Genomic DNA, 13,036 nt, shown 5'->3' with positions numbered 1-13,036 from the left:
GTGGGAACGTAGGTGGGGCAGAAAGGGAGGGGAGAGGGTTGCTTGGAAGGAGGAGAGAAAGAATGGGGGAAGGAGGCAAGATAGTGATGTGGTGGACGACACAGGTAGAGTGCGAATCTAAGTGTGTTAATGATGGACACGGAATAAGGAGGATAAGGGAGGGGGTGGAGTGGCAAACACATTCCCATCTCCCCCCTCAAATCCCAGCCCTAAAACCTTGCCCCACTCCCTCAGGGTTCACGTAGTCCAACACTCACATATTCCACTGAAAGAGATTTGCTGGGTCTCACCAAGTCTTTGTTCCCCTCTTAGGGAGCAGAGGCACGATGGTGGAGATTAACTGTCGCCTCACTCATCTGGAAATCTTCGAGGAAGATTTGAACATACCTCTGGAAGTGGCTGCCCAGCAGAAGCAGACTCTGCGGCAGAATCTGGAGAGGGCGCCTGCACGTATCCTTCTATCGATTACGGATAGGGGAGGGCTTTTGGAGGGGAAAGGGGCTGTGCAGAACAAGGGGCAAGTTGCTCACTGCCTTTTCAGGGTGTGTTTGTCACAGTTTGGCGGGGCTCTGAGCAAGGAGTTCTGTGCTGAACATCTTCGTTTGACTATGAGGAGTCTGTGTTACATAAATTAGAACAGAAAATGCTGGAAACAATCAGAAGGATCAGAAACTTTTAATACACTCCATGGCAACTTTAAAGATACCTCTTGTATCTAACAAAGTGGCCACTGAGGGTACGTACGTGGTCTTCTGCTGCTGTAAGGTCTGATGGGTGTTCAGAGATTCGAGTTACTGTCGCCTTCCTGTCAGCTTGAAACAGTCTGATTTTTCTCCTCTCACCTCTCTCAATAACAAAGTTTTCACCCAGAGAACCGCAACTCACTGGATTGCTTTATTTTTGTTTTTCACACCATCCTCTGTAAACTCTAGAGACTGCTGTACGTGAAAATCCCAGGAGATCAGCAGTTTCTGGGATTTTAGTTATTGACATACAACGCAGAAGACACCATTCCAGCCCTTCAAGCTACACCACTCAGCAATACCCCGATTTAATCCTGGCCTAATTCTGGGACAATTTACAATGACCAATCAACCTGTATGTCTTTGGACTGTGGGCGAAAACTGGAGCACCAGGAGGAAACCCTCATGGTCACAGGGAAAACATACAAACTCCTAGCAGGCAGTGGCGGGAATTGAACCTGGGTCGCCTGTGCCATAAAGCATTGTGCTAACCCTTCACTCAAGCCACCCCATCTGGCGCCAACAATCATTCCACGTTCAAAGTCACTCTGATCTCATTTCTTCCCCGTTCTCATGTTTGGTCTGAACGAGAACTGAACCTCTTGACCGTGTCTGCATGCTTTTATTCATTGAGCTGCTGCCACATGATTGGCTGATTAGATATTTGCATTTATCAGCAGATGTACCTAATAGAGTGGCCATTAACTGTAATTCAGGTTTCAGACTGTTTGTCCAGACATGGTGATCGGTAAGCCCCTTGGCCGCTGCAAGTTGCTCCCAGTGAGCGTACTAGGTAGGATAATCCATGGGAGGCTGACGGGCATGAGGAAGGTTACAGTGAAATTACTAGAGTAAAGGGACTCACAAACAAGTGCTGCTGGAAATCTGAGCAACACACACAAAATGCTGGAGGAACTATGCCAGGCAGCATCTATGGAAAAGAGTACAGTCAACGTTTCAGGACCAAAACTCGAGAAGAAAAGGCTGAGAAGTGGATTTAAAAGGTGGGGGGAGGGGAGAGAGAAAAACAAGGTGATAGGTGAAACCTGAAGGGGGAAGGGATGAAGTAAAGGGCTGGGAAGTAAATTGGTAAAGGCTAAAGGGACTGATGGTATTGCTCTCAGAATTGGTGTAGACTTGATGGGCCAAACAACTTCCAATGCATTAAGAAAATATATGGGGTCATCATCATTGTCATGTACCATGTGATATGACATCATCATTTTGTGCAGTGTCGTATGGCATCATCACTTTGTGTGGTGTGTGACATCATTTTGTGAGGAGTCATCTGACATCATCATATGTGCAGTGTCGTATGACGTGGGCGATCATGGTCTCGTGACCACGATTGTTCTTGGCAAATTTTTCTACAGAAGCGGGTTTGCCATTGTCGTCTTCTGGGCAGTGTCTTCACAAGACAAGACAAAGACCCCAACCATTATCTTCAGAGATTGTCTGCCTCGGCGTCACTGTCACATAACCAGAACTTGTAATATGCACTAGCTGCTCATACAACCAACTGCTCCCACAGCTTCACGTGACCCTGATCTTTAGGGGGGCTAAGCAGGTGCTACACCTTGCCCAGGGGTGGCTTGCAGTCTAGTGGAGGGAAGGAGCGCCTTACACCTCCTTTGGTAGAGATGTATCTCCATCCTGCCACCCATCATGGGGTATAAGTACAATAAAATAAGAGATAGCAAAATAAAACCTGTTTTTGACAGTGAGGATAATCAGGAGTTACAGGCCAGTACCAACAGTGATCAGTTGTAAAACAGGCAGAGCAATCGTTAACAGGCGTTAAATCTTGACAAATGCAAGTAGAAGCACTTTGGTTGGACTGAATAAGACTAGAAAGTTAGGAGCCCTCGGGAGTATTGAGGAACAGGTGGACCTTGGTGTACATCTGCAGATCATAAGACCATTAGATATAGGAGCAGAAATAGGCCATTTGACCAATTGAGTCTGCTCTGCCATTTCATCATGGCTGGTCCAATTTCCTTTCAGCCCCAATCTCCTCCCTTTTCCCCATAATACTTCATGCCCCCCGACCAATCAAGAATCTGTCAAACTCCGCTTTAAATATACCTAATGACTTGACCACCACAGTCCCCTGTGGCAATTCCACAGATTCACCACTCTCTGGTTAAAGAAATTTCCCCTCGTGCCCATTCAAAATGGACATCCCTCTATTCTGAGGCTGTGTCCCCTGGTCTTATACTCCCCCACCAAAGGTAAAAGACCTCTGAGATGGCAGAATGAGTAGACAAGGTGTGAAAAGGAACATGGGATTCTTGCCTCCAGAAGCTGGGGCACAAAGTACGAGAATAGGGAGTTATAATAGTTATACAAAACATAAGTTAGGCTACAGCTAGGTACTCTATGCAGTTCTGATTGCCACCTTATCAGAAGGATGTGATTGCACTGGACAATGTAAGATAAGATAAAACTTTATTTATCCTGAAGGAAGTTATTGTTGCAAGGTTGCTCAGTTAGAAATATATACTTTAAAATACAAAATGTAAACATTGAGGTATGAAAAAAATACAAAATGTGCATTAAAAAGTTATAGTGCAAAATACCAATGTGCAATGAAGCCATATACTTAAAGAGGAGGAGTTGTAGAATCTTACAGTCACAGGGAGAAAGGATCTCAAGGTGCTTGTCTTTTGTCCAGTACGTCATGGAGGGGGTGAGAAGGATTGTCCATAATGCTTTACCATAAAGTTTTGCCTGAGGAGAGGGTTTCAGAAATGAGTGGAGACTGGAAAGGCTGGGTTTGTGTCCGTGAAGAGGAGGTAGTTTGGTTGTTGGGTACATGATAAATGTATTGAAAAGTGTAGATAAGGTTGTAATTAAGAAACTTCCAAGTAGTCTAAAACTCGAGGGCATAGTTTTTGAGGTATGGGTTATTAGAGGAGAATCGTTTGAAGGGAGAATGGTTGTAATGTGGAATGTTTTGCCTGAAAGAGGTGTGGAGGGGGAGACTGCTACAACATTTAAGTAGCTAAGCAAGCATTTGATTTGTCAAAGCCTAGAAGGTAACTTGCTGGCAAATCATGATCACTATGGACATGGTATGCCAAAGGGCCTGTTCCTGTGCTGTATGACTTTATGTACTGGTTCAGCTCTGAACAGGTGCAGGCACAGCAACCCGACTACTTCGAGCTGCTATTTTACAGCTCCATTGACTCCTGTTCAATCCTGACCTCCGATGCTCTCTGTACGGAGTTTACACCTCTCTGCATACTCTGGTCTCCACCCACGTTCCAAAGAACTGTATCTTAGTAGGTTGGAGACACAAGAGACTGCAGTTGCTAGAATGTGGAGCAACAGGGAAAAAGCCAGAGGAACTCGGCGAATCATGCAGCATCTGTGGAGAAATGGACAGTCGATAGTTCAGGTCTGGACCCTTCACCTGGACTGGCAGAGTAGAGAATAGACAGCCAGTATAACGTGATGATGTGTTCAGCAGGCAGAGAGAGACTTGCCAGACTGACACTGAAAAATTTGCATCAAACCTCGCCAAATTCTTTGACTTGACTAATTCAGCTTTTGTGATTGGCTCCATTAACCAGGTGAATGAGAAGCTGCAGCATTTGAGCGGAACGTTCCTGGCACATCCTGCTGCTCTGGTGAGTCAGACGCTCCTGACCCAATGACCTCCTCGGGTGGGGAGGGGTGTCCGTGGCAGTTTGGAGGAGATCAGTTTAGGTGGAGGTAGTGTCGGGGGGGAAAGTGTGGGGGTACGGAGTAAGTGGGAATAGGGTGTAGGAGGTGTGGGGTAATGGGAAGAGTAGTTGGAGGAGTGAGGACAGGGTGGTGTGGTGCTGGTTTGGGGGCACTTTTTGTCTCTGCTGTAATTGACAGGATGTGTCAATCATGACGACACACACAAAACACTGGAGGAACTCAGCAGGCCAGGCAGCATCTATAGAAAAGTGTAAACAGTCAACATTTCAGGCTGACACCCTTCATAGGGACCGTGTAGAAAGAGGTCAGAGTGAGAAGGTGCGGGGAGGGGAGGAAGAAATACAAGGTGGTAGGTGATAGGTGAAACTGGGAGAGGGGGAGGGGATGAAGTAGAAAGCTGGGAAATTGATTGTTGAAAGAGATAAAAGGCTGGAGAAGGGGGATCTGATAGGAGAAGATAGAAGACCATGGAAGAAGAGGAAGAAGGAGGAGCACCGGAGGGAGATGATGGGCAGAGAAGGAGATAAAGTGAGAGAGGGAGACAGGAATGGGGAATGGTGAATGAGTGGGGGAGTGCAATTTCCTGAAGTTAGATAAATCGATGTTCATGCCATCGGGTTGGAGCCTATCTGGACGGAATCTAAGGTGTTGCTCCTCTGTGGTGAACTACATATACCTGTCTGGACACCCCCCCACTGACTGCTCCTGTGGCTCCTCCCACTGACCGTGGCTCCTCCCACAGACCCCGGTATAAAGGCGATTGGGGCCTGAGCCCTGCCTCTCAGTCTCCAGGATGTAGCATGGTGGTCAATTGCTGCTTGTTCTTTCTTCCAGTCAATAAAAGCCGATATCTCGCCTCACGTCTCAGAGAGTTATTGATGGTGCATCATCCTCCAACCTGAGTGTGGCTTATCGTGACAGTAGAGGAGGACGTAGACTGACATATCAGAATGGGAATGGGAAGTAAAGTTAAATGGGTGGCTACCAGGAGATCCTGCTTTCTCTGGCAGACGGAGCGTAGGTGCTCGTCAAAGTGGTCTCCCAATCTAAGTATAATCTTGTGTTAAGTCAATCATAAGTGACTATGTGATGAGGTACTAACTATGGTATCACTGTCTTGTCTGAGTCTGCCAGTTGGGAGCATTGGTGTCCCCTTTGACCCAGAGCTGAGCTCTCATCGTTGTGTTCTGTCCATTACCAATACTCCCTAGTTAGACTGAAGCTGCATCAACCACCTTCAGCTACAACTTTTTACTTCCAGTGACTTTTGCTTGTTCCAATGGACACTGTCTCGAAGTCAAAAGATTCAAAGTTCATTTATGATCGAAGTATGATCAAACTCTCAAGATTCGTCTTCCCACAGTTGACCTTGCTGTAAATTTGTTCAATCCAAACTAGCTAGCTGTATCCAAACTCACACAAAGTTCTCCTGACTTCTCTCGTAAGAGCTTGAGACATAGAAACAGGAGATGGCTGCTCCACCATTCACTATGAGCGTGGCTGCTCCACCATTCACTATGAGCGTGGATGCTCCTCATTGGCTCCTTCCAGCACTCACCCCATAATGCTGGACCCTTCTAATATTTAAAGATCTTCTGATCATTTTCTTAAATAATTCTGGTGGGGAGCCACTATGGCCCACTTAGGATATAATTCTCAAAGACACACTCATAAGTTATGTGCTGTGTTGTATGATGTAGGTGATCATAGTCTTTCCATGACTGTCCTTGTTCATGGCAATTTTTTCTACAGAAGTAGTTTGCCATTGCCACCTTCTGGGCTGCATCTTTACAAGACGGGTGACCCCAGCCATTATCAATACTCTTCAGAGTTTGTCTGCCTGGCATCAGTGGTTGCATAATCAGGTCTTGTGATCTGCACCGGCTGCTTGTACGGCCATCACCACCTGCTCATGTGACCCTGATCGGAGGCTACACAGATGTTTCACCTTGTCCAAGGGCGATCTGCAGGCTAGTGGAGGGAAGGAGTGCCTTACACCTCCTTTGGTAGAGATGTATCTCCATCCTGCCACCCCAAAGACACACTATCCTTGGGATAAAAAGTTCCTGCTAATGTTTGTTGTGCATAGCCAGCTTCTTATTTTGAAAAAGGGGTCCCTAGATCAACACCCTCAAGCCCCTAAAGAATGTTGTATGTTTCAGTAAGATCATCTCTAATTCTTCTATATTCAAGAGATTATACAGTATGCCCATTCTGTTTATTCTCTCCTCAAGGGACAAGCCCCCATTCCAGAAATCAATCTGATAAACTTTCATTGCTTTTGCTCTCTAGCACCATATAGCCTTCCTTGTGTAGAGAAACTAATTTGGTGCACAATATTCCAGGTGCATTTTCCCCAGAGACCTGCACAATGCTCTATTCAAAGCCTTTTGCAGTAAAGGTTAACATACAGTTTGATTTCCTAATTATAGTATCACAGAATGATTAGAGGACAGAAGTCCACTGGGCTGATGATGTTTGCACTGGATCACAAACAGCACATCTCTCTATTTCCACCCCAGTCCTTTCTCGATAGCCTTTTAATATTTTCCCCCGATATCTGTCCAATTCCCTCTTGGATGCCACAACAGAACCTGTCTCCACGGCATCCAAAGGCAGTAAATTCCATATTGTAACCTTATGCTGTGAGGGAAAAAAATGGCTTCGTGTCATTTTATTTCTGATCTTCACTTTACACCTATGACCCAAAACGTGACACCTTATCAAAAACATTTTGGGAAGCCCACATACATGCATTGATTATATTACTCTAACCAACTTTAATTATAAAAATAAATTCTAACAAAGTGGTTAAAGACAATTATTCCTTAAATTTGAATCTTTGAATTTTTGAATTTGTGCTGGCTTTCTCTGATTAATCTGTTTCCCTCCTAGTGACTATTAACCCAGTCCATTAATTGCTTGCTCTAACTATATATTTGTGTGCAAGGATACCCAGGTCCATCTGAATATCAACACCTTTCAAATTCTCACCATTTCTAAAACACTCCACATTTCTGTTTCTTTTTCGACCAAAATCGATGATTTTACACAATAATCCATCTGTTCTAGCCCCTTCACTTAACCTGCATCTCCATCCTTCGCCCAATCCGCTCTGCCACCGGCTTCTTATCATCAGTAAGCTTGGATATATCCGACGTGCTCTCCACATGTAAGTGACTGGTATAGATTGTCAGCAGTGCTGCCCCAACTGTGTTGACTCTGAGTCTAGCAACACTTCAGCTTTTAAACCTTCCAACTTTAACTCCGTAAGCAGTCATTCACCTCTGAGAAATCCTCACTGCTTCTACTGTGAATTCATAGACATCATTGATTGCCTTTAGCCCACTAGTACTGCATGTGACGTAGAGCTACCAAAGTTGAAACTCTGGAATTCTGGTTCTCAACCTCCCTTTTCCCCATTAAGATGTTCCTCAAAGCATGCTTCTTTGACTCGGCATTTGTTTGCCTGTCGTTAGATCTCCTTGAATGGTATCAAATTTTACTTGATGACTATCTTGTGAAATACCATGAGACATTTTGTAACATGAAAGCTGTGATATAAAAGCAAATTTTAGTTGCTATTTTGTGACTGAATATGTGCCCTCAAGTCAGAAGCAAGAGTGACTAACTCAGATATATTTAATACTACTGACATATTCATGAAATTTGTAGTTTTGCACCAGCAGTACATTGCAATACATAATAATAAAATAAACCATAAATTACAGTAAGAAATACATATTAAAACTAAATTAAATAAGTAGTGAGGTAATGTACATGGGTTTATTGTCCATTCAGAAATCAGATGGTGGAGGAGAAGAAGCTGTTCTTGAAACATTGAGTGTGTGTCTTCAGGCTTCTGTAGCACCTCCTTGATGTAGCAATGGGAAGAGGGTATATCCTGGGCGATGTGTGGGTCTTTAATTATGAATGCCGCTGTTTTGAGGCATGGACTTTTGAAGATCTTGTCGATGCTGGGGAGGCTAGTGCCCGTGATGGAGTTGGCTGAGTCTACAGTCGAGTCTCCGTCTAGGTTAGTCAGATGAAGTGACAATCTGCATGAGCACAGTCAAAACACACAGCAAATAAGCAACAGCCCAGGTTACACTTCTCTGTAACAGTGTGTATCTTTCATCTCTGCAGTTGGTTGAGACGCGGGCCAGAGACGGTGCACTTCCACCCAGGATACGGCCAGAAAGTAAGTATGACCAGGAAATGGCAAAGTAATCACTGAGCAAAGGTAAGGGGAAGGAGCCTTCAATAGATCCTGTGTGCTGGGCGTGACCATAAATCAGTAGATTCAGCCATAAGTATTTTAATAGTTCTGGAACTGACAAGTTACCATGTGTCTAATGTTTGATCTGGAGATGATATTGTCCTGAAGGTTCTTTGGAAGCCGAGGCAAGGCGCAATTGCTGTGGTTACAGCTGTTTTGAAAACAAATAAAGTACAGCAGCAGGTAACTAACCCAAACTGTAACCAACTCACTCCCTAACAACAGTAAATCACAGCAGCAGGTAACTCTGACTCCAGCTGCCACCAGCTCTAACCAAGAACCTGCGTCATGGTTCAATCTGGACAGGTAAGGGAAATCTCTGATAAGAACAGCCTGTGACCAACATATCGATGCAACTATGAAGAAGACATGACAACAGCTATATTTCATTAGGAGTTTAAGAACATCTGGTATCTCGCCAAAGTCACTTGCAGATTTCTACAGATGTACAGTGGAGAGCATTCTAATTGGCTGCATCATTCTGTGGTATGGGAGGTGGGGGCTACCGCACAGGATTGAAAGAAGCCGCAGGGAGTTGTGAACTCGGTCAGCTCCATCACAAGCGCTCGCCTCCTTAGCATCCAGGACGTTTTCAAGCAGCGATGCCTCAAAAAGATGGCATCCATCATTAAGGATTCCCATCACCCAAGAGGTGCCCCCTTCTCATTACTACCAGGAGGTACAGAAGCCTGAAGGCATCCACTCAATGATTCAGGAATAGCTTCTTCCCCTCTGCCATCAACGAGCCTACCCCACTACTTTTTTGTACTACTTATTCAATTCAACTACTTTATACATATACTGTATGTATTTGCTGTAATTCACAGTTTTATTATAATGTATTGCATTGTCCTGCTGCCATAAAGCAACAAAGCTCACAACATATACCAGCGATGTTAAACCTGCCTCTGATTCTGAGACAAGGGCAGTTTTCATTTACACTCCCTTGACATCCTTGGCTCACAAACATCAGACATACAGAGCGACTATACTGAAAATCCGCTGAATATTTACAGGGAAGCAGGTGATTATGCAAGCATATAAACAAGCACAAAGAAAAATAACAATTTAGACACTAATTCAACACTAGCCATCAATTGTGTTGTTGTGGACCGTGACTGCAGTGTCTGAAGTACAGGTACTAATTATAGCTGCTGTGTAATTAGTGCTAGATATTATACCACTGGCACTACTAAGTTACATGTCAGCGCAGGTTATGGTACTAGGTCACTCTCATTGCTCCAGTTATCTTTGTCTCAGTAAAGTTGGTGTTGCTTTTAAACGAATCCAAAATAGAAATAAGGCAGCAAGCTGGCCTTACTATTCAATACGTGGATTGTATCTTGCTTTTTCTCTTGTTCTTTGATTCTCTACCTTTGGGTCAAAAACTGATCATCCATGCCCTGAACCTGCAATTCACTGTGAAGGAGCTTCTCTTCAACCCTGAAAGGCTCACCACTTCTGCTGGGACCATGCCTCCTTGCTCCTGACCAACCAGCCAAAAGAAACAGTGTCTCACCTCGTCAAGTCCCTTTAGAGTCGTTATCCATGTCCACATGCCTCCGCACTCTTTGCATTTCTGATGCAAACGTGGACCAGAGGTGAGGTGAGAGTATCTGCTCTTTACACCAAAGATGCATTTGACTGAGTGTGGCATCAAGGTGCCCTGGTGAAACTAAAGTCAATGGACATCAAGGGGGAAATGTTCCAATGGTGGGAAATGCCCCTTGCACACAGGAAGGCGGTTGTACTTTTAGGAGCCTGGTCATCCCAGCCTGAGGACATCACTACAGGAGTTCCTCAGAACAGTGTCCTTGGCCCCAGTGGTTTTCAGCTGCTTTATAAATAACCCTTTTTGCATTATAAAGTCAGAAATGGGATTGCACAATATTCAACTCTATTCAATGCTTTTCAGTTTGGCTGCCACACGCAGAAACTTGTTTGCATTTTCTGACAGTATGCATGCTATGATACTAGCCATAAGGATCCATGAGCAATAACTGGCTGTGAAGCGTCATGACCAACTCTCCCGAGTCTCTACCCATGAAGATTGAGAGGGGCACAATTTGACAGGGCGTCAGAAAAAGTCATGGCGCATGCAAACACATGGCACACAGGAGAATTCATAGAAGGATGGTTTTCCACAAACAATTATGTTAAGTGACATGTAGACCTTGATCTTATCTGTGAGCCAATGCGGGCAAATTTCCAGACCACAACACACAGAGTCCGCTGTGCAACCAATCAGCGATGAGACCCCCTTCCTACATCATAATTGAGTTTCCATAATGATAACCAATCAACTGATTGATAAGTATATAAAGGGCAAGCATTCAGAGGACAAACCACAAATAATCAGCACACTGATGATGTTTCCTCGTATGGTGATGAAATGTTTGCAAATGGTTTGCCGAGATTGGAGAACAACTCAACCCAAACACAAGACTAACCAACATGTCAAATAAAAGAATCAATCTAAGGCTGGTGCTAAACAAATCTGGTCAGTACCCCAATCTACACCCTTTCCCAGTCTACCAATCATCTCATACTCCTTTCTCACCACTTCCCTTCACTATACTGGCCATCTTGCCTTTCCACTCTCTGTCCTGAAGCAGGGTTTCAACCCAAAACATTGACAGTTCCTCTCCTAGACCTGTGGATTGTTTGTTGCTTCACATTCCAGCATCTGCAGTCCCTCTGTCTCCAGGATATTGGAGTAGTTCCAGTTCAGGTACAACCCATCCTCTTTAACCATCTTGCTGTGGATAGGGGTCTGTGCTCCTTCTACACTTTACCCAACTATTTCCTGTGTTCTTCTTGCCCTCAAATGCATTTTTAAAAGCTTATTGTAGACGAAGTGTGGGCATTACTGGCAATACTAACATTTATTGCCCATTCCTAATTTCCTCTGAACTGAGGAAGTATTGAATCTTTCCTTTTCCCCCTTAGTCCTGAAATTGCAACATACAAGTTTTGCCTCCACAGATGCTGCTTGACCTGCCAGGTTCCTCCAATGTTCTGTTTTTGTCCTGGATTTCAGCATGAGCAGGCTCTTCGTAAGACTGAGGTAACCGTTACTCTGAGGATTGTGAATCCTTGGAATTCTCTACCTCGGCAGTGTAGAGATGGAGTCCGTAAGTACGTGCAAGGCCTATAGTCATCAGAGTTTAGAGGGATTGCGCATGAGGTTAGTGATCAGTTCAGCCGTAGTGAATCAGGGACTGTATTCTTGTTCATTGCATTGGAGTGGGATGTGAGGCTTTTTCACAGCAGGAACCAATATTGCCCTTTCTATATTTTTTCCCCAGAAACTGTGCAGGATTTTCTTGGGGTTCAAGAAGAGAAAAAGGCAAAGAGCAAGGTTGGTATATTTTCACCAGATTCGCTTACATTTCAAAACATTAGAACAAATCTGACCAAAAATTACAATTTATTTTAAGAAGCGTGGCTACCAGTAATTCCCCTCTAACTAAGTACTTCACCAAAACATTCCGCTTCCTCACTTACGCTCTTGGCGTTCAGGGCAGCAATGAAAGTCCTCCATTTGTGGCGGTGTTCAGGGCTTCCTTCATCGTGCAAGTAGCTTCTTGTTGCTGGGTCAACTTAGTCTGTCTTCTGCTGTTTGGCATGTGTAACCTTACCAAGAGCCAAAGCACAAAGCCCTGACTTCAGACAACATAGTTCTCTGGGTCACTGAGGCACACAAGCCTCTAAATCATGTCTATGGTCAGGCAGAGTGAGAATGTTTGTCAGCAACAGGCAGCGTTCAGTCACTGAAACAATACTGAGGTAAAACGAGAAAGGTAGAAATAAGATACAGTCAGAATGACTACAGAAAGAGGTGACAGTAGAGCTCAACTCAAACAAAACAAGCAAAGCAATGAACAGGTAAAATGTCCAACCGAAGGAGATGTGGCAAGTCTCCGTTCCATATCAAAGAGTTCTGCCCAGCAAAACTAGCGAAGAAAACAGGTATTACACAAACCCAACGGAGAAAGTGCTCATGGGGCCAGGGAAACATAAACTCAGTGTGAAAGGAATGTTCACGACTTCCATCCGGAAAAATGAGAAACAGGTAAAAGAGGAATCTATATTGTTCAGAATCTTTCCTCACCACAGCTGGGTTGACATGCCACCGAGAAGTTCATTGCAAGTTTGGATTTGCTAAACAATGTTTAGTGACAGGAGAATGTTTTGTTCACAGGCCTGGGGGTACTGACAGAAGAGTACTTTCTCCAACTGAGGCCAGGAGTGACTCCCTACTCTCTGACCACAGTGAAGTGTATACCAGTCCCTTTGACGAACAAAGTCAAAGCTGGACTTG

At 44.4% G+C, this 13,036-nt stretch overlaps 1 protein-coding gene across 1 annotated transcript in view; it reads left to right on the top strand.

The window, feature by feature from the left end:
* Nucleotides 1–43: 43 nt before the first annotated feature.
* The window catches only part of LOC140719001 (protein FAM227A-like), a 71,803-nt gene continuing 58,810 nt past the window's right edge, over nt 44–13,036 (top strand). Inside the window, exons 1-5 of the mRNA XM_073033309.1 lie at nt 44–104; nt 313–450; nt 4,293–4,375; nt 8,580–8,634; nt 12,021–12,073. Coding sequence (XP_072889410.1) covers nt 327–450; nt 4,293–4,375; nt 8,580–8,634; nt 12,021–12,073 — 315 coding nt within the window. The 5' untranslated portion in view covers nt 44–104; nt 313–326. The remainder of the gene's footprint in view (nt 105–312; nt 451–4,292; nt 4,376–8,579; nt 8,635–12,020; nt 12,074–13,036) is intronic.

Source organism: Hemitrygon akajei, chromosome 31, assembly GCF_048418815.1.
Source record: "Hemitrygon akajei chromosome 31, sHemAka1.3, whole genome shotgun sequence".
Lineage (NCBI taxonomy): Eukaryota > Metazoa > Chordata > Chondrichthyes > Myliobatiformes > Dasyatidae > Hemitrygon > Hemitrygon akajei.
The sequence above is the reverse complement of the archived record's forward strand: the minus strand, read 5'-3'. Positions and strand labels throughout refer to the sequence as shown.